The sequence below is a fragment of the Clarias gariepinus genome, chromosome 18 (genome assembly GCF_024256425.1).
Source record: "Clarias gariepinus isolate MV-2021 ecotype Netherlands chromosome 18, CGAR_prim_01v2, whole genome shotgun sequence".
In the NCBI taxonomy this organism is placed as follows: Eukaryota; Metazoa; Chordata; class Actinopteri; order Siluriformes; family Clariidae; genus Clarias; species Clarias gariepinus.
Window position 1 is genome coordinate 13,695,458 of NC_071117.1, and position 22,050 is coordinate 13,717,507.

General features: G+C 39.5%; 1 protein-coding gene across 7 annotated transcripts in view; it reads left to right on the forward strand.

The window, feature by feature from the left end:
• Positions 1 to 15,155, forward strand: part of dachc (dachshund c) — a 69,949-nt gene extending 54,794 nt beyond the window's left edge. For 2 of the 7 annotated variants that reach the window (XM_053477712.1, XM_053477713.1), the window contains exons 7-11: positions 7,323 to 7,468; positions 7,898 to 8,045; positions 12,302 to 12,445; positions 13,501 to 13,569; positions 14,215 to 15,149. In XM_053477712.1, coding sequence (XP_053333687.1) covers positions 7,323 to 7,468; positions 7,898 to 8,045; positions 12,302 to 12,445; positions 13,501 to 13,569; positions 14,215 to 14,252 — 545 coding nt within the window. In that variant the 3' untranslated portion in view covers positions 14,253 to 15,149. Of the gene's footprint in view, positions 1 to 7,322; positions 7,469 to 7,878; positions 8,046 to 12,301; positions 12,446 to 13,500; positions 13,570 to 14,214 lie in introns of all 7 variants that reach the window. The other 5 variants (XM_053477708.1, XM_053477707.1, XM_053477711.1 and 2 more) reach the window with 5 other exon arrangements.
• The last annotated feature ends 6,895 nt before the right edge of the window (positions 15,156 to 22,050 follow it).

Here is a 22,050-nt window from a genome sequence, read left to right on the forward strand (position 1 = left end):
GATCTGCTCATCATACCTAGACCCGACGCTCTAGAAGAGCCGAGGTGTAACGAGCTGTAGCGAATAACGACAGCAAATATTAGCACGTAATTTGTTTTGATCACAAATAATTTGCACGTCTGCACCATGAACGTCTGACCGAACGGTGCACGCATATACACGACTTGTATTTTTAAAGATAGTGACGCATTTTAAGATGTCCAAAAGGGACGACTGTTCACCCTTTCAGATATATAAAAACCTGTAGTAGGCGTCAGTCTAGAAATTTAATAGAACAAGGTTAAGAACGCTTCTTTGCGAATGATCATGCTGGTTTTAAACAGCTCTATGCTCAAAGACAGTTTCAAGTCATGAAAAGTTACGAAGGTTATCTTTAGGTTAGGATAGGAATAAGCTTAACCGCTGCATGGCTTAGTGGTTAGCAGTGTTGCCCTTCACCTCCAGGGTCTGGGTTCGATTCCCGCCTCTGTGTGCATGGAGTTTGCATGTTCTCCCCGTGCTTAGAGGGGATCCTCCGGTTTCCTCCCACAGTCCAAAGATATGCTGATTGGCGTTCCCAAATTGCCTGTATTGTGTGTGCCGCGCATTGTATTGGCACCCTGTCCAGTGTGTACCCACTCCTGTAGGTTTTTAGTTAGGTAGGTAAAGTTTTTCAGAGAGTGGATCCCCCTTTCTACAAAACAAAGCTCTTAAAGTTCTGTCCAAATCCAGCAGAGCGATGGATCACCAGTCCAAGTTTAAGGTGTACCCCACCACCTAGTGTATGGACGTCTTAAACGCATCTCAAGAAAGCATGTTCAGCAGTACGGAACAGTTGAGAAGGAAAAGAAATGTCCTACACAGCGGTGAAGCCTTTTTTTCCCGTTGCCCATTTCTCATTGGTTACGTGTTTCTGCTCACAGGTCTCGTAATAACCATCTTTTAAAAATGAGGGTCGTTTCATAAAAGAAAAAAAGAAACTTTTCTACCATTCAACAGCTAGTGCGGAGAAGACAGGACCTCTTTGTCCTTGCTTTCAAATGAATCATCGGGGGGTGGGGGCGTAGAACTGAAAGCGTCAAGATCAGAAATCGAGGCGTCTTCCTCAAAGACGACTAGCCTCAAAGACGTTGTCCCTCATCCTCCTCGCTCTGCTCGCTCTCTGCCGGTCTTTCGCTCTAATGCTGACTGCGGCGGACTTTAGCACAAGTTCATTACTCTGAGGAATCTGAGCAGAGATAGAAAGAGAGCGAGGAAACGACCTTGGATTGAAGAGGACTGCTTATGATCAAACAGGCTTCTAGTTTGTGCTGCTAGAAGAAGAAAAAAATGGCACACAAAAAGATCCATCAGATTTCATAGAGGGGCGGCCGGTGCTAACTCAGCACCGATTGTCCCTGTGGGGGCACCATAGTTCAGCGGCACGACGTGAGTTTTTTTCCCGCTGAGTGCTCCAGCGGCCCACGCCGGCATTCCGCTAATCACATTCCTCCAGATGCCTGGCTTTTTTAGCCAGGAGAGCGGAAAGGGGGGGAAGAGAGATGGATGAGGGAGCAAGAGATGGATTGTTTTTCATCTTTGAAACACCTTGGATGTGACAGCAGGCTTCACTCTCCTGCCAAGATGGAGAGATCGGATAAAGATGCTTTGGTCAGCTAAGTGGGGGGAGGGGGGCGTAAATCTAATCAGCCTTTATCACGTAGCGGGCAGAAGGTGAGATTTTGAGCACCTGCTCGTTTAAATGGATTCTGTATGGCATTATATGTACTTAAAACACACCGCGGTCAAAAAGCAACACGGAGAATTTTTAACATGGTTTTTAAAGTGAAGGACGTCCAAGAATAGATGCGATAAAGTGAGTGTGCAGTGGAATGAAGAAAGAGTAAGCGACTGATACTTGAGCTGATAAAGTCTGATACGGATAGACAAATGGACAGAGAAACTAACACAGCCATAGGAATAGACAGGGGCCGTTAAATCCACTCTAAAAGGGGGAGAGAGAAAAAAACCCAGAGTGAACAAGAGAGAGAGAGAGAGAAAGTGAGACGTGCAGTTAAATCCGGTCCAGAGTTTCATTAACTGACTTCCATTAAATATTTCCTGTCACCCGCAGCCCACCCCTGTAAAAATAGCCTGTGCTCTTTATAATCACCACTCAAACAGTCCAACACAGAAGAGATAAGTGGAATATTTTTAAGCACGGAACGTCTCAGTGCAATTAAAAGTGCTCACATACTGCGCCATGCCTAATATCCCGTATGTCAAAACTGCTGCTTCGACAAAACTGTGTTGAAAGTGACTTATTCGACAAAAACTTAAATCTGACATGAAGCTGTATTTAAAGAGGTGGATACGTAGCTGCATATGGAAGCAGTCCTGCGGCTGCAGCGGCGTTGCAGATAATCCTGTCAGGAAGCCGAATTAATGAAACACTCCCCGTTTCACACATTTGTAGGACTACAAGAATGTGCACTCGCCGGCCGTTTTATTAGGAATGGCTGCAAGCTCGCACGTCTCCCAGTAGACTGAGCTTCCTGTTGCTGTTCGATAGCAGTGGATCAGTGGAGCAGTGATCCCTTAAGTTTTAACATTCTCAGAGATGCTTTCAAACTCATCACTGATGTAAAATATGAATATTTCAGTTTCTGTAGCATTTGTGTGAGTTTTGAACAAGTCTGGCCATTTCTTTCAAGTTCTGGTCTCTTTCAATGACAAAGCTTTTTAACTGAACTCTATTGAGACTGCTGTGTGTGAAAGTCCCAGGAGACACACGAAGATTTTTTTTTAATGCACTTAATGTCTTGTATTATCACATACGCCACAGTTGCAATCCCTTAGATGACATTTTTTCCCACTTTGATGTTTGATGTGAACATTAACTGAAGCTGTAGCTTTTTGTCTGTTGTTTTTATGTATTGCACTCCTGCCACGTGATTGGCTCATTGGACAACTGCATGAATGTGCAGTAAATAAAGTGGTGGATATGTGTATATTTATAATAAATACACAAATATTAATAGGTTACTTTATTAGTTACCTCATTATATAGGTATCTCATTAAATGTAGAATTGATGATTGAGACTTGGACTGTAATATAGCTTCATACAGTAAGATCATGACCAATTTCTCGGCCTTGATTTGTCTTCAGCTGTCAGGATCTGATATGACTATGAAAAATTTAACTACGGTTAGACATTTATACAAAATAATGGGAACAAAATAGTTTACAAATAAGGCATTTAAGAATTATAAGGAAAAAAAAGGAATAATGAGTAATGCAAGGTGTCTATAATTTTTTATGAAATAAACAATAGTAATAATAATAATTATTATATTTTACTAAATAAATTGCAGTAATTTAAGAAGGCAAGTCAGTTATTTAATGATAGAAGTACCACATTGTATATTTTTAGGGTTATTGGCAGTGACGGGTATATAAGAACCAAACAATTTTTTTGAGATGTTAAGTAATTGTTACCTAATACACAATTGTTTAATTATTATTATTATTATTATTATTAATAATAATAATATGTAAGTTCTGCCTCCCAATTTGAGCTTTTTATGGATTGATCCTCCGCGATTTTGTTCTCATTTCGTACTCTGCCTGTTTAACCTTTTATGGAGTTTTGTGGGTGTCTCTAAATGCAAATGATTTGTACCACGAAAACGCTTCGTACTTAACAGCTGATTCGGCAACATAAATGTGTGAGTAAGAAAAGTTTGTAAATCTGTCGGAAAGAAATTACATTTACAAACAAATAAGCTAAAAAAAAAACAAATTAGCTAAGACAATCTCAAAACTACAAAACCTACAGTAGAATCTGATTTCCCGCAAGTTCGCCCCGCCATATGGTTGTACAGTAGTTCATGCATTAGTCAGATTTGCGCCTTCCCACTTTATGATTAGCATAACAGTGAAGCACAACTTGTCGCTAGGTCTATTCTGTCCTAAACATACGGTAAAACAGCATTATTTATGCACATGGTTTGGGTGAGTGCTCGGGCCATATGGGCAGACGGGGTTATGGAAATAAAGCAGCTGTGTTTTTGAAGAGAAAGTCACCTTCCGCACCCGATCCCCCCCTCCTCCCTCTCTTAACAACACGTTTTATTAGCCTGCACAAAGTCGGTTATTACAGCTACAAACACAGCGCCATCGATGAAGAGAGCCTGTGTGCTGTGTAGCATTTACAAAGTATGAGGTTGGAAGTTTTTTTTTTTTTTTTTACTGCCATGTTGATAAATGTGCTGTACAATCTCTGGGCTGTAAAAGAAGCACTCAACAGCTTTGAAAGCATGCAGCTACGCAACAGCAGGCATGTTATTGAGATCACTGTCATCTTATGACTTATTATCATGGTGCTTTGATAGATTCAATATGCCGTGTTTGTTATAAAGACATTCTTGCGAGCTTTGTGATTATTATGTTATTGGTTTAATTATGTTTTAGGCATTATCAAGATTTTACCAAACAGAAATCAGTCAGCGAACGCACAACGCACACGCACACGCACAGGTATGAGTCCGTATTAAATATCGGCGTGCTGTATAATTAGCTACATTTGCTAAACATCAGAGAGAAGTACAATACTACGACAAATTCCTTCTCGCTACAGAGCCGTAATAACTGTTGCCCCTGGTTAACCTGCTTCATACCATAAGGCCTCATACATTAGCAGTCCCTTTGAAGTGACTGAAGTCAAGATCAAGGCTTTGGCCTGATCAAAAACAACTCATGCGAGCTGCAGTGTGTGTGTGTGTGTGTGTGCGTGCGCCTCGTCTGCTGCTTTAAGTGCAGGTCTCCGATCAGCACTGCTGTAATTATCAAGCATCCAAAACTTTACGACTGATGCAGGCATAAAGTGTGCTGCAGACGCTTTTTCAAGTCGCAGAAAACTTTTTGGAAACTCTAAATGATTACATAAACATGTAAATATACAAACCTTAATAGAAAAAAATACACAATATAAAGGTAAAGAATGCATTGTCTATATTGAAATATGATTGGTAAGTAAATGTTAGGACTGATATGTCTGATTTTGGGTATAGACAGATATATCAGCCAACATGCAGTATTACCTACATGCACACTAGACCACATACATTTAAAAGTTTTACAATTAATTTGGTCTAAAAATAAAGGAATCAGTGTTAACAAAATTTACATTCAAACTTATAGGTTTTTGGCTTTATCCGGCGAATTGGATAAAATAAGATCTCTCGAAGCAGTTTAGTCATTGCGACGTGTTTTCTAATTAAAGAACGAGCAGGAAAGCTTAGTCCTGAGGTGTTTCCATGAAAACAGTAATGGCTTTGTGCTTTTCCTGTTTTGGAATTGTTGCTAGAACCCTAAGGTTCGGCAGCGGCAGGTGTACTGCAGCCGCTCTAACAAAGACGCTATGGTCGAAGTCATAATAAGAGCAGGTCTAAGACGGCTCCGTGCAGCAGTGATGGAAATTTACAGTGTGGAGGCCAGAGGTGGAACGAACATGCTGACTCTCAGCGAACGATCGAGCTGACATTTATTCAGGCCGAGTGACACGGGCCGCATTAGAAACACAAAGTAGCTTTGATGTGCTGTAACGACCTTGGAGTGTTATTAGACCTGTCTGGCACTCGGCCATAAAGACGCACGGGCTGAAATGCTCAGCTCTGCATATAGAAACTTGCTGTTTCAGAGGATAAAGTGTTTGTAAGGTAGGTAAGTAACACTCTGCTTGTTTGTGGCTCTGGGTCCATCTACAACCAGCCTGCAATTTCTGGTTTGTGGTGTAACCCGAGCTATGCATTACTGCATCAGTTTCATGGATTAGATTCATCTGCATAGTTGTTTGGGATAAAAAGCTCTGCCAAAAAGAATCAGTGGTAAATGTCTTACCCTGAGGAACCTTGTTACAAGTATTAGCTATTCAAAAAAATAAAAAATAATAATGGTGTAGCTCGTTCACAGATAACAGTCTAAATTAATTAAATCTTAAATAAAGATGTGTTTTCAGTTTATACCTTTTTTTATATATATATGCAACCATCAGAACATAAAAGGAGCGGAGTGGAGAGATTGACGCAAGAGCGTAATCAAGACAGTAATCCTGAAGCAGGACACAAAACTACTAAAGACACGCAGATAACTTGACATAATGACACCAAGAGTTTAAAGCCAGTGGTGTGATTGCAAACAGGCTAGTGTCATGAGTAATCAGGAGACTGGGAGCAGGCCTAGGGAGCTTGACAGGAGGTCATGTGATGAGGTCATTGACTGAGGATCATAGAGGTTGTAGTCTGTAACTTTAAGGTTGTGAACATGGATGTGACACCATCCTTGAACTTCTGTTCGAGGCTAGAGGACTTTCCCAGCAGTGATGGGCAGGGTACTTTTCGAAATCTAGTTTAACTAAGCCGCGAGTCATTTTACAAAAATGTAGTTATCGGAAAAACGCAGCTTACCTACCCCGGAGCTTGTTTTTTATTTGCATGCTCATGCTCCGTCTGTGTTTATGCACTGAGTCACTGGAAGCAACTTGGAACTAGGAAAGTGTTGAGTTGGGTTTCACACAAAAAAACGTTTTTTTGTTTTTTTTTAAACACAAAGATTGTTAAAACTTAAAAAACAAGAAAAAAATAGTTTACAGCATCATCAGCCTCATCCTCTACCAGTTTCTGATTCACGTTGGTTATCACAATAAAGGGTGATATAACATCTGATCAGCCATCAACCCTGTCTGGAGCCCCACAAGGTTATAATTAAGTTTTTGTCATGCACCCATGTATGACTGCATTGTACCAGTCAATGTAAAAAAAAAAAAAAAAAGGCAATTAGCTGAGTCACACATTTTTATATAGTTGTTTTTATACAAGCTCTCATTTTCAGTCCAGTCCTTGTACCTGAGCAGTTTTAGACGCATATTTGTATTTGTTACACAGAGAAACACGTCTAACTTAAGGCAAGAACGAGTGAGAAACAGGTTCAGATGATCAAATGAATGAATGATGGTGATGCTGAATGATGGGTGGTTGGAATAGACGAGAGGGGAAAAGAGGTATCATTTCATTTAATGTGAGGAAATATGAGGTGGATCAAGACATTTGCACAGTACTTTACACCAGAAATAGGGGTTATTATTTTTCACATTTGGAAACTAAGTCTCTAAGAAAGAGCTTCATTGACTTTAGTTAAAGTTCGATAAGGTTCATGTATCCTGATATCTTCATGCCTCAGACTAAATCCCAACCCCGTCATGTACTTCACTGCTCCTCAATCATGCTCCAGGATTAAACTTTCAGCCTCAAACTGTGTATATAAAGATGTGTTATAATGAGTGTGGTTTCATTTTTGTTGCAGAAGAGAGTGTACTGTGCACGCCCACATCCCGCGAGACCTACGAGAGGGTTTCTCACACCATCCCTACGCTTCCTCCAGGCTTCCCTGCACCGCTGCTCTTTCCTGAGGGCCTGTCTTCCATAGAAACACTTCTCACTAACATCCAGGTATGTTCTGTTCCCGGGAAAACACATACTGTAGAGTAGACCAGCCGGTGCTAAGAAACGAGGACAGGATAATGTGTTTCACTTTATTGTTTATAGTTTATTATTCAGCTTATTATGTGATAAGTGTTTTCTGGAATAAATGAAGTGTTCACAGTTGAAACACTTAAGTTAAATGAATAATTATATATAATTATATATAAAAGTATGAACGTGGATTTTAAAAAGGATTTTAGTGTGATTGAAAAAATCTGTTGTTTGTTTTGGAAAAATCAGAAAATAATGCATTTGCAAATCATGGGTTAATGATTATTATTATAAAAGCATGAAATGAGTTCATATAATCATTAGTTTATTTATTTTGCTAATAGTTGAAAAATGCTTCATGCTGTGTGGGTGTGTGTGTGTGCGCGGGTATGTGTGTGTGTTCAGGGTCTGCTGAAGGTGGCCATAGATAACGCCCGGGCCCAGGAGAAGCAAGTGCAGTTGGAGAAAACAGAGCTGAAGATGGAGCTTTATCGGGAGAGGGAACTACGCGAGACACTGGAGAGACAGCTCTGTGTGGAGCAGAAAAACCGAGGTACCCATAATCTGATCTAGGTTCAGGTTGAACTTGTCCAGAACTTTTTTTTGTGTGTGTTGGGTAGGGTATGAAATCAGTCAAATATATATATTTTTTGGAGCAGTTTGGTTTAAGGGCTTGATTCCAGTTTGTATGTTCTCCCAGTGCTTGGTGGGTTTCCACCAGGTCCTCCAGTTTCCTCTCACAGTCCAAAGACATGCAGATTAGGCTAATCAACGTTTGCAAATTCCCCATAGTGTGAGAAAGTGTGTGTGCTGGTGTGCATCCTAAGATGGTTTGGCTCCCTGCCTCATACCCTTAGTCCTCTGGGATAGGCTCCAGGCTTCATCCACTCTGTACAGGATAAGGATGGCACACTTGCACGTCCACATCAATCATCGCCACACTAGTCAATCATAGCTGGCTGTGAGCTCACACAAGCGTAAGGGGCAGATAGCACGTTCCTTAGAGTGTGTTACACCACTCCCTAATGAGGTGTGAGCAGCAGTTTGAAATGATGCATTCAGTGGCTTCAAGTGTTCAAGAGCCATCCTCTTTGGGTGGTAGCTGTTGGTAGCTGTCCCTGATGGTAGAGTCTTACAAGACGATTGGACATTGGAGAAAACTAAATATAGGGGCAAAAGAGGTTTTTTAACAAATTATTAGATTTTCGTATGGATACATACAAGCTTGGTGTTGAAAGTTTGCTTCCTGAGCTACAAAGATAATGTAGCTAACAAGTAACTTAGTCCTTTTAGCTATCATCATTGTATTATCACAAACATGAACGACTAAATAAACATACAGTAAACTCATTCATATATAAAAAAATTTAATTTCTTAAACTTAAATTTAGATATACAGTACATATCTATTTATACATACGTTTATACATAAAAACAGATATTTTCTATCTGTATCACTTCAGTCACTTCCGTTTTCAAACTTTGGTTGCATTAAGAGACGGTCGTAAAGCGTCTAAATCACAGTGACAGGAAAACATGCAGCGTTAATTAATGTTGTTTAATTATGAGGCCCTTCGTCATTTGTTTTAATATCGCCCACGCTATGATCGAGCCGACAGAAATAAACTGTAGGTTCAGCATTTTTCTTTAGATGTACACGCACGAACACACACACCTAGGCAAATAGTGCATGAATAAACAAAGGCACGAATTACAGGCCCAAAAACACAAAGCACCAATATTCACATGGAAGTTGCCTTTGTAATTACATGCACTCACTTACAATGAAATTTGTATTAATGATTGATTAGGTCCGTAAACCGAAACGCCGTGTTAATTTTCACCCACACAAGATATGATAAACATAACGAATGCTGTACATTCACATTAATACATCACATTAGCATTAAGCGCTGTCTCGGGTTGGAGCACTCCATTGTAGAATAATTTGCTGTTTTATCTCTTCATGGTGAATGAAGAAGGTGGAAATGTGAGGGCTGATTCCAGATCAGTTAATAAAGGGAAAGAGGAAACCTCAACACCCATGGGAGCATTAGAGCTAATGCAAAGAAGCCCATTTTCGCTGACTCGGATGTCTTAAGTCCATTATTACAAACAGAAGAAAATGAAGGTGGTCAATTGAGAATTGAGCTCCATCGAACATTTAATACACGCATTGCGCTATATACCGAGTTGTTTCCAAACTACATCTGAGCAGCAATTATGTGCTGAGTGTTTACTCATTAAAATCATTTAGCTACAGTGTTACTTATTGCTGCTGCTAGTATTTCCTACTTTAATTAGCTGTGTGTGGATTGAACTGGATCAGGGATTTTCCTGCCATTGTGAACTGTAATGGTCCCACTGCTTAGAGCTTGTGGGCGAGTTTTATTAAGGCCGCTTTAATATTCCAGTAACCGATGCACCAAAATATCCCATATTTGTTACGTACATATCTGGGGATGTCACTATATCAGTCTGAAACAGTTACGAATTTGGACAGGATTAAAGTTTTACAGAGCATCCATTATTAAAATGAAACCTTTCCTGATTTTACGTTGCATCTCTACTTAAATTCTCATTCCTTTGTACAGGTTTGTTTACGGCTGTTGGACAGAAAAATATGCAGTAATGTGTAAAAAGACAAAAACACATGCAAATAAATGCCACAAAGCACGGATGTCTTTAAAAGAAAAAATAATAAGGGATAAGCTATAAAGCCCAGTTAAGAGTAATTATCGAAACAAAGTATTTGATGTGACTCTTAGAGGGCTCTTAGAGGGGTAAAATTTGTTCAGTTTTATTCCGAAATTAGCTTTTAGTTTTACTGAGCATTTTGCACCACCACCCATAGTTCTTTATACACCTGCTTTTTTTTGCATGCAGAACCCAGCAGCTTACAATTAGTTTTTTGTCTGAAAAGTGGTCGTTTATATGATATGCTGCTGTTTTTTCATAAATTTTTATTTTGTGGTGAAATGTTGATGTATGAAAATCAAAAATGCTTTTGTGATTACTCAATACAGTTATTAAAAGATCCATAGGAAAGTTTGTACTTAACACAGGGTGCCTAAGACTTTTGCACAGTACCATATGTTTAACTTTAAAGAATACAAGTCGACTAAAAAAGCCAGTCTCACTCATCATCTATACTGTACCACCTTATCCTGTATTCAGGGTTGCGGTGGGCCTGGAGCCCATCCCAGGAGACTTAGGGCACAAGGCGGTGTACACCCTGGACAGGGTACCAATCTATCGCAGGGCACACACACATTCATTCACACACTACAGGCAATTTGGGGAAGTCAATTAACCTAACCTACATGTCTTTAAACTGTGGGTGGACACCCACCAAACACAGGGAGAACATGCAAACTTCATGCACACAGAGACGGGAATTGAGTCTGGCCGGGAATCGAACCCGGGCCCTGGAGGCACAAGGTGACAGTGCTAACCATTACACCAACGTGCCGCCTAACAGCCAGTCTTTAATTCAATATTCTATAAAGACTAAAACATACTTTAATAAAAAGCATCTTAGAAAACAAGATGGAATACAACACCACAAGACCACATCAGGTTTGCCCTCTAGGTCTTCTACCGCTGAAGCCATCTGCCCAGAGGTTCAGCATGTTGTGTATTCTGAGATGCTTTTCTGCTCTCTGCTGTTGTAAAGACTTGAGTCTTTTTATTTAAGTTATAGTTGCCTTGCTGTCTGATCGAGTCAGTCACGCTATTCTTCTCTTATCAACAAGAATTTTCATTTCTGCGAAACTGCCACTCACTGGATAACTCATGGCTTTTGTATCATTTTGTGGAAACTTTAGACACTGATGTGGGTAAAAGTCCCAGGAGATCAGCAGTTTCTTTTCAGTAATACTGAAACCAGCCCTTTGAGCACCGACAACCATGCCACAGTTAAAAACACACAGAAACGGCATTGTTTCCTCAGTGTACTGATGCGTGACACTTGATTAATATCAACAGACTCGCTAACTTAAAAAAATATATTTTCTCATTTTAATTAACATTTCTTACATTAATACTATAGTTTAAAATTGTCATAATGCGTGGTCGTCCTCTTGGCTAGCATGTTTACCCCATAGCTAGCATTAGCGAATAACAAAACAAGCACATTCTGTAGGTCTATGATTGAAACTGGAATATATAGAATTTAGATGTATTTGTAAACGATATAATAAAGAAATTATACTTGTTTTTTTTTTTTCTTATATGAGGTTTAGAACTGTAGTTAACATCTTCCTGCTTGGCTGTGTTGTTAGTTATTGCTAACACCATTTTCTTCCTTTACCTGGCTAATGAGCTAACTCTGCTAATAATGCCCCAATTTAAATGCAACAATTAAATTCACAGTTACGACTCAAGTTTATCTCGCTAGGCTAGCACATGGCCACACACAGCTTAGTCTCTTATAATTTAGTAAAAGTTCCAAGACAGATTAACATACAGTAGGAGTGTCATTATTAGGGATAAGGCTTGATACTACTATCATTATTAACATTTCATAACCCAAGGTGTGACAGTGACACATTTTGTTTTAATCTGTGAGGAAATTTGCTAAACCCTGAGGTAATTAGCTACCTACTGTAAGCAGATGCTAATTAAAATGGCTGGCTAAAATAGATATTGCACTGTAAAAATAGACAGTGATTTAAGAAACGCTCCGAAAGAAATTGTGTATAATTGAGTCTTTCACGCACTAAAATGTCTGAAGCCTGTCACACTTGGCTTTCTGACGGGAGACGGTTTGCATGTTTTCCAACGTTTTCTACATTTCTTCCTCTGCAGCCCTGATCCAGAAGCGACTGAAGAAAGAGAAAAAGACAAAGCGGAAGCTCCAGGAAGCTCTCGAGTACGAGTCCAAGCGGCGTGACCAGGCCGAGCAGACGCTGCAGCAGACGACAGGCAGCGAGCACGCTCACACTCCAAACGGTGAGCAAACGCCCATCACACACTGCTGAGTTACACAGCTGGAACAGTAACCTGCTGGAGGAGTGGCCTCTGGTTATACCTCAGGCTGCACACACACACACACACACACACACACACACACACATACACACAGTGTTGAAAAATGCATGTCATTAGAGTGCTGATATATTGCAGAACTTTACAATTGTAGCACATGGAGTATAAATCACGGGTTTTCTTCCTCCTGTATTGTGTGCTGCCGATCCATCATTCTGTATTGATTACATTCGCAATAGCTCTTCTGTTGTTTATCGCTGCATTCGACACACACTGAACGCACAGGCTTTCTGTTATTTTTATCGAAATGTTTTTTTTTTTTCCCCTTTCTGCTGGTATTCATGAAAAAATGTTGTTGATTATTAAAAGAACAATTTAGGCAGAAATGAACAAGACTAGATAGATGTACAGTAGTCCACTAGCCAAGACACATTTAATATCTTCCTAATTTACTTTAGTTCTAAAGCTATGACTCAGACGTTGATCAGCTTAACATATGTTAAAAATCATTATAAGCTCATCCATATATGACATTGTTCCTTTAAAGTGAAACATTAAATCTAAGAGGGCTGTTCAAGTCAAACTGGGACTTGTGGGACAATCTCTTGTGAATTGAAACGTTTAGCCGCAGCAAAACATTGAAACAGTGCAAGCGTTTTTGTATAAGATTGTATATGTCCGCGAATGACGATTCCGGCCGAGGCAGCTTGGAGCTCAATGTGGTCATTCCTGAGAACGTTCTGCAAATGAAATGCCTGATGCTTAAAAATCGACACATAACTTGTGGAAGAGACGCATCTGTCTGTGGGAACTGTACACACATTCACCTTCTCATTCACCAACCCGAAAGACGTTTTGACTAGAATAAAAGATTATATTTTAATAATGTAACTAAAAAATAAATAAAACAGTCATTTAGAGATGATTTTTCCTTTCACATTAAGCTATGATGTGATTTTGATCTCTTTTTAATCAACATAAATGTACTAAAAAATAACAAATGATTGATGTTTCTTCAGAGCCTCCTGCTCCGGAAATGGAGACCGACCTGAGCAGGGACAGAACAGACACAGACAGGACGATACCAGGTAACATCCCCTTACTTTTCGTTCGAATCCTAGGCTGTTTTATGTTTACTCCTTCTACAATTTCCTTTTTTTTTTTTGCAGTTTTATAGAAGTGCGGAAGCACACAAATCATGCTTTGGATGTCAGTGCACCCATCATATCAGTGGCCCTGATCAAAAGTCTCAGCGGTGTGACCAGAAATTGTGTCACGAAGCCTTTGTTCAAAGATTAAACATCTAAAGCATTGAGAAGGAAATTAAATTGAATGTCAGCGAAGCAAAAAAGAGAGACAGAGAGGGGAAAAAAAGGCATGTGGGCAGTAATTAATGGCTCTCTTAATTGTCCTCGTGAAATATTTGCATGGGCATAATTTACATAATTTACATGTAGTAATTAATCATTCAAAGGGGTTCCTTTCTCTTTTTTGTCTGGGTCGAGAGCGCGTGGGCACTCTGTTTCGGCTGACATTTATTTTAATGCGCGTCTTCTCTCTCGACAAAACCTTTCATCTCGTTTTGAAATCTGCCCGTGTAAGAACACAACCTCGCGGACCGAGACTATTCATCGTGCATCGAGGCCCACGTCAGTCAAGTCTGGCAAATATTCAAATACATTTCGGTTCATTAGATCTTCTTTTTGTGTGTGTGTTTGTGTGTCTGTCTGCAGATGGACGGCTCTTTCTCAAGACTGCGGTGATGTACTGAAGAACCGGAGCGAGAGAACATGTAAATCAGTGCGGAGACGGAGGAAGCAGAAGTGCAAATAATCACAGAAAATCGATTGTATCGGAGGACTAGAGACATTTCAAGGACCCAAAGGGTCGGTGTCTACAAATTACTGCGAGGAGACCGTCACACGCATTGGAAATCAATGCTTTCATTGTGCCTCTCTGTGAAGTCGAGGCACCTTTTTCTTATCACAGAGGCTAAAAACACACCATGTGGACCTTCACAACATTTTTTTTCTAGGATATTTAAACCACTCACACTTTACTGACCGTGAAGAAAAAAATATTTCAGAGCTCCTCTTTTATAGCCCTGACTATCTGTAAAGCACTATTTCCATCGAAGTGGGGGAAGAGTCTGATGATTTGAGTTTATTCATCGTTTATCGAAAATCTTCATGACATTTAATGTGTTTTCGTGTAGCTGTCTTGTTATTCCCCAGAAAAAAAGATTGTCCATGTTTTTTGTTTTTTTTTGTCATTTATTATATGTTTGATGATTATAGCAGGTATTCTCAAACAAAAAAAAAATCATGAAACATGGATCGTGTACATAAAAGTGTAGAGATAATATTGTGCATTGTATGTCGTAGTGCTGTTAGGAAATCAATACAAACCTCTTTAATGAAATATCTTGCATCTAAGTTATTATTGTTATTATTATTATTATTATTATTATTATTAGGTCCATAATCCATCATCATACCTGATTAGGAGAGCATGCTGGCATGTCATTACATTTGTCGTGTCCGTCTGATATATATATATATATATAATAAAAATATTTTTTCACCTGGTACAAAGCAGGTCACACCTTACGGACACGTTTCAAACTACACATCCCTTCAGTCTCTTGGGGCAGTTTTTATTATTATTATTATTACAATTATTATTATCATGGTCTTTGTCTAGGTTTTAAATATCATTATTCACATTTTTCTCCCATATCTGGTGTTTCTTATGTATTTTTATTTTTGTATATATTTTTTAAATAACAAGAAAAACGGTAAGCATCTTATTTTTTCCATGTACAAAAAACTATTATAATTCACTTTACCACAGTTGTTTTTATTTTATTTTATTCTATTTATTCATCCTTCAAATTTAACATATGCAAACTAAACAAATGATTTTTTTATTTCAAGTGAAAACAACAACACAACAAAACAGTTCTCTGTTGACCAAAAGTCTTATGGAAATATAAGTGGAGAGGAAAAGTGAAAGTACAGTATAATGGTTTAAGTGTTAATTCCATCTGCTAAGTTTTTGTGCTTTTAAAATAAGACAGTGTGACAAGTGTTTCAAGTACTCTAAAAAAAAAAAAAAAGAAAGAAATCGTGTTTCTTAGGGGCTTTTGGATGATCGTGGAGTCTGTTTTCTTAAGGAGGACACACAATGGTGTTAAAGGTTTGTCCAAAGGCGCAGGACAATGTTCAAGTACTTTTTACGGTTAAGAGTACCTCGTAATGACTTCTTGGTTTAAACAGAGTTGCGAGATTTGTTTTCGAAGGCTCACATTTGCCAAAAACTAACTTTGCAAACTGCATTTCATTATATAATTTATCTGCTCATTGTAGTTTTTTGGGTAGTTTTATGCACCACAAACTTATATAATTATTCTTATTATATTATTTTTTAATCCTTTGATTATATTTTTTGTGGATCGAGAGTAGGATTTAGTTAGTTAGTATTTAATAAATCATAGATATCCCAAATTACCTTCATTCATTTATGGTTAGGATCCAAAGCCTGTTCTTATGTTTGTGCTTGAGAAAATCCAGCAAGCTCCTTCTTCACAAATTGTGCTCATACAAACAAAAAAATTGTCATTCAGATATATTTTTTGGTAGAAAATGACCAGAATTTCCTTGGTAATGGTTCATTCATGTAAAATTCTCATTCAAGCCTGTTTTTTTTTTCTTCTCTAAAACCTCTGTGAAGTCAGTTGTTCATGCAGCTGCAATTGACACCAATTAACACTAGGGGCAGTACACACATACCCTTTTTTTTTGGTTTTACCAGACATCAATTACCGTAACCCTCGTGCAGTGGCGTCATTAGGCATCGCTACAGACTATGTGACAAATCAGACGTGTCTTGCTGTAGCGTGCAATGCAGTTAGAGATATGTTCAGCCACAATGGAGCAGGAAGATAAGGCTAATGTAATCGAATCAGAAAGGGGATATTATGCATTAGTGTGCGTGTTAGCCGTAGCGTTCAGAGGCGTCTGGCGGCTGAGGTAAGGTTGGAGGACGTGTTATCTAAATGAGTGCGAAGAAGGGATGAGGACCGGGGTCCGCAGACGGATAATGAAAGGGCAAGAGAGGAGCGGACGGCTTTTAGCCCTTTCTCTTTTAGCCATTACTAATTCATGCTGCTCTTTCTTGCTCTTAGTGATGAGAGAAAAAGAGAGGGAGAGTGTTTAGGGAAAGGGAAAAACCGGTGTGGGGATAATGTGCCGTGAAATTGAGTCTCGTTTGCAAAGGGTTGGGCTGCTTTTGACTCCAAAAGCTCGACACAGGAAATGCTGGGAAATTGACTGCTCTCCATCTAAGAGTGTATTGTTTACTTTGATCAACCTTTACTCTCCGGGCTAAAAAGGGAGGTTAAAAGAGGGCAGGACTTAGTGCCATTCGTTGGGCTAAAGTGTGAATTCCGAGAGGGACCTTGTAATGGATGTGAAGCTTTACCACATACTTAACATTTGCTGACTTGAGGTTCTCTGAAAAAAAAGGGGAAAAAAAGAAAAGAATCTCCAGGCCAAGCTCCGGGTTTCCTGACTCCAGTGCTAATTAACTTGACAGAGACTTGCCCAATGCCACTCTGCTTTTTTCTTCTTCTTTTTTTGCTTTTTTTTTGTCAGGATTGAGTTGTCATAATTATAGGCACTCAACAGCTTGATGATTTAATGTGTTTTACATCGAATTTTTGTGCATCACTGAAGAGTCATCTTTTTAAAAAAAAAAAAAAAAAAAATCTGACTTCCTGTCCAAAAGGAAGCTGTTTGCCGCTATATATTTTCAGTAAAAACATTCTGCCTTGAGGGTTTTCCATTTGGAAAAATTTTAAAAGCTTCCTTAACTGTTTTTTTTTTTTTTTTGGAACAGAAGAAATTTCCTTTCTCAAACAGGTTCCCAGTGAGATCACTTTAGAAAGCAATAACTATCAACAATTCAAAGAACACTTAAGGAACACTTTATGTACTTAAGGTGTAAACAATTCAGATGCCGGTGGACACACACACACAAATGCTCTGCAATACAGAAGAAGAAGAAAGAGCTAAAGACCTGACCATTTTAGGTATATAATATTTTTTATAAGTATATATCTATTATTTAAATATATAAATTAACTTCTTGGGTGTGTGCATTCTTGGAAAAACTACACTTCCCAAAAATCTTTATTCCTGTTACATCACTGAAATTTACCAAAGAAATTTGGTAGCAATTCTTAATTTATTTAATCAATCACCTATCATATTTTTTATAAGTTTAATGTTGTGATCACGAACAAGTATTCATGTTGTCTTGATATCAATATAGCAAACAGCACAAATTCCCTTCCTGTGTTAGAAAGCCTAAAGTTCCAGTTTTACAGTCACTGGAGACTCCGTCCACAAATGCTACACGAACCTCCCCTCACAGCGTCGCTATTTTAATTACATATATTTAATTTAGTTTGTGTGTTCACGTTTCCACTATTCAAGTTTCTGAGCTGGCAGCTGTTATTTAACTGATAGCATAGCAAACCCCCGGAAATTAACCATCATATTGATTATAAGCAAGCAGGATTAAGAATGCTGGAATAAAAGGTTTTAAATACAAGAAGTCCCCTACATATGAACTTTCGAGTTATGAACTTTCCAAGATAGGAACATGCGTTCGCACATGTTTAATCGTGGTAGTTAGATCGCATATCTGGCGTACACTGTGGCGTACGTGCAGCGTGAATCCTGTGCAAGTGCAGTATAAGCCCAGGATATCCTGAAGCTAGCGTAAAAGCAGCTGGTACAGATAAGAAGGAGATAAGCAATAACAATGGAGACAAAATGGTGAAAATAATTGACCATTGCTCGTTCTTTTAACATGAATCGTTCAACCATAAGCACAATTCTAAAGCACGACAAGATCATAGACCATGTTGATTTTCTTCTTCTTTGTCTTTCAGCAATTTCATTTCATGAGAATCATCTACCTCCATTTAACCCTCTTCTTTGCATCCTCTTCCCTCACACCAACTAACTTTATGTCCTCTTTCACTCCATCCCTTAATCTCCTCTTTGGTCTTCCTCTAGACCTCCTGCCTGGCAGTTTCAATCCCAGCATCCTTCTACCAATATGCTCACAATCTCTCGTTTGAACATGTTCAAACCAACTCAATCTGTCCTCTCTGACTTTATCTCCAAACATCTAACATGGGTTGTCCCTCTGATGGACTTATTCTTGAATTGTGTTAGTATCTTAGTACCTAGGCAGTGTTTATTGGACTTACAAACAAACTGGACTTACGAACGAGCTCTTGGAAAGGAACTTGTTTGTATGTTGGGGACTTCGTGTACACTAAAGCCAAAGTTTTGCTAAGGTTTAGTTCTCATACTAACTTAGTTCTCTCTACTCATTTTGTGTTACACAGTGTTGAAATATGTGGAACCTTTAAATATAATATGTGTTGTCATTTTATAATGCCTGTGTTGTTGCAGTTACACAAAGTGGCACTCTAGCAGCAGAAAGTATTTAGGGACATGAAGGATGAACATGGAAAAGGGAAATCTTACCATCACTGATTAATCATATTCTCAGTAAAAAGCTTACTCGGTTTCCGTTCAAATCTATTTTGCGGCAAGTTAAATCAGACGAAATGTCCACAAAAGAAATGCTGCTGATCCAAGAGTTTGTTTATTAATAAAAATTAAAAAAAGATTTAAATCCTGCTAAGATGGGAGTGAAACGCGTACAGACTTTTACTGGGCTGGAGTATGTATCTAAGTGATTAAATCCATCGTGTTTCCTGAACATTTTCATGACTTCCTCAATTCCACTCCACTCATTTTTACACACTGTGCACATTTGACGCTGAACATATTTCTGCGTTTGAATCCGGGGAACCTGCGTACATCGAGTCGTGTTGCCGGTTTGAGATGACCATACTGTTGTAGAATTATAAACTGGCGCTACAGCTGCGGCGAGTCCTGAGGGACGACCGACAAACGCAGAAGAAAGAGAAGAAAAAAGAAACTTACGATCACTGATGGCTCATGTTCTCAGTGAAAGCTTCCACTTTCTCCACAGAAGGGAGCCATTCAGACGGATTTTGCTGCTAGTCAGCAGTACGTGAAGCAGATGTTGGTGGACACTGTTCAGACATCTCTGTCACATTCTACCATCTCTCCATTTAACTGCTCCCTAATGAGTATTTATTGTTTCCCAACACTACTGTCGCTCCTTTTTATTGGTGTGTACGTGTGCGCGTGTGGGTTTGTCCATGTGTGTCTATGTGTGTCTATGTGTGGTTGTGTGGGTTCCTGAGATGACATATCCTGGCCGCCTCTTGACAGCTGGACTGGCTTGTTTTCGCTGTCGTCCCCCGGGTATTCGCTGTCAGCTTTGTGCTTGGCCAGACTGCGAGGAGAGAGATTAATGGACAATAAGGACCCAATGGAGGGAGGGAGGGAGGGAGGAAGGGGTGGAGGGAGGGAGTAAGGGAAGAAGGAGGAAGATGGACAGAAGTGGTGTGACAGTGGGAGAAATAGAAATAGGAATTAACGAAATGAAAAGAAGAGAAGGAAAAGAGCAGACAAGCCTGAATATATATATAAAAGGACAGAATGAGGACAATTAATGGGAAAACAAGGTCAGAGATGGATATGAGACAGAATGACAGAAAAGGTTTAAAGAGAGAAGACAGGAGGGACAGAAAGACACGAAGAAGAAACAGGACTAGTTGAAGATAATGGGATGGAACAGAATGACAAAAAAAGTGAGACAGTGTGAGAGACGAAAAGAGAAAGGAAAAAAAACTACAGAAAGTTACAAGGAAGCTGTGAAACAGACATGGACAGAGACAGCTAGAAGGACAACAGAACGAGAAAGAAATAAAGAGAAAGTGACAGGCAGGGAAATAGTGAAATGGACAGAAAAGGCCCAAGAGACTAAGACGAAACAGAAAGAAAGACAAAAAGAGAAACAGTGACAGAGAGCGATAGGCAAAGAGAGAGAGAGAGAAAGTGAGAGAGGACAAGCGCAGGCCAACAACCATCTGCTCATTTCCTTCTAATGGACAAAGCAAACAGCAGGAGACACTGCTGACTACAAATCTGGCTTTTCTTCATTACTGAAAGCACACAGTAATTTGTCCCCAAGTTTAACACAGACACAGACATGCCTATTCTTTCTCCTTTCCTTTTCCCCTTGCTGCACATCTTTTTTTTCCCCCCTCCCTTTATTCTTTAATCATTAATCACGCCCGAGAGATAACCTGCCACTCTTGCTCAAAGGGGCTTTTATTTAAAAGAGATGCACAGCCTCGGACATTAACACCAGTCTCATTGTTAGTCGCGACATAACTACAATCTGTAAGCCTGATCAAACGCAGCCTGCCATTCAGAAAACTCGAAGAAGAAAAAAAGAAACGAGAAAGAAATTGTGACTGATAGTGACCTACACTGCAAAGGTTACTTGAGATACTGGGTGTGGCCCAATTGCTTTTATGAACATACAGTTGTTTTTAAAAAAGGTAAAATAAAAAGATCGTTATTAAAGGATCACGACACAAAACTTTGCAATTCTCTCTTATTGATTAGCAAGCCAGCAGCATGCAAGTGAAAAAGCGAATCATTAGCATCTTCATTAATCAGCACACTAATGACTCATTCTGGAAGGTTTCCAACTTCTGAGTGGGAAAAGGAAAGATCTCCAAATTGTAATTCCCACTCTAAAGGCTTTCTGGGAAGAAATGTATCTTTAAGCTAATCACCTATTAAGCTAACCGCTATGGTTGTCACAATCCGACGAGGACCGCAAGAATGCAGCGGGAATGGGGTCAAAATAGTGTGAAAAATGTGTACTTCTCAAGTTCATATTCCTTCCTAGCCACATCCCTGTCAGGTTCTCAATACATCTATCATAATGTCACTAGCCTCCTATCACGCACATGATCATGCTCACACCAGATCCAGATGAGATCACTCACTCAATCTCACTCATTGTCTATACTGCTTTCTCCTCTATACAGAGTCGTGGGGGAGCCTGGAGTCCATCCCAGGAGACTTTGGGCACAAGGTGGGGGTACACCATGGACAGGGTGCCAATCCATCACAGGACACACACACACACATTCACACATGTGGCAATTTGGGGACACCAATTAGCCTAATCTGCATGTCTTTGGACTGTGGGAAGAAAACCAGAGCACCCGGAGGAAACCCACCAAGGGTGCAAACTCCTCATACACAGACCCGAGGCGGGAATCAAACCCGGAATCTGGAGGTGCAAGGCGACAGTGCCAACCACTAAGCCACCGTGCCACCTCCAATGAGATCAAATCGAGTAATTACTATGCCTGAACTCTCACCGGCCACTTATTACTACATTGTCATTGCATCCAGTGGGGTGGTATCATCAGTGCTTTGCATCATGAAGTGATGGTGTAAGAAATTGCATCAAATATTTATTCGAAATTCCCTGAACATTATATAGATGCACTGATAACCAACTGTAAATGCACTATAAACATGGTAAGCATCAGGAGAATGTAATATTCCAATACAATGCCCTTACCA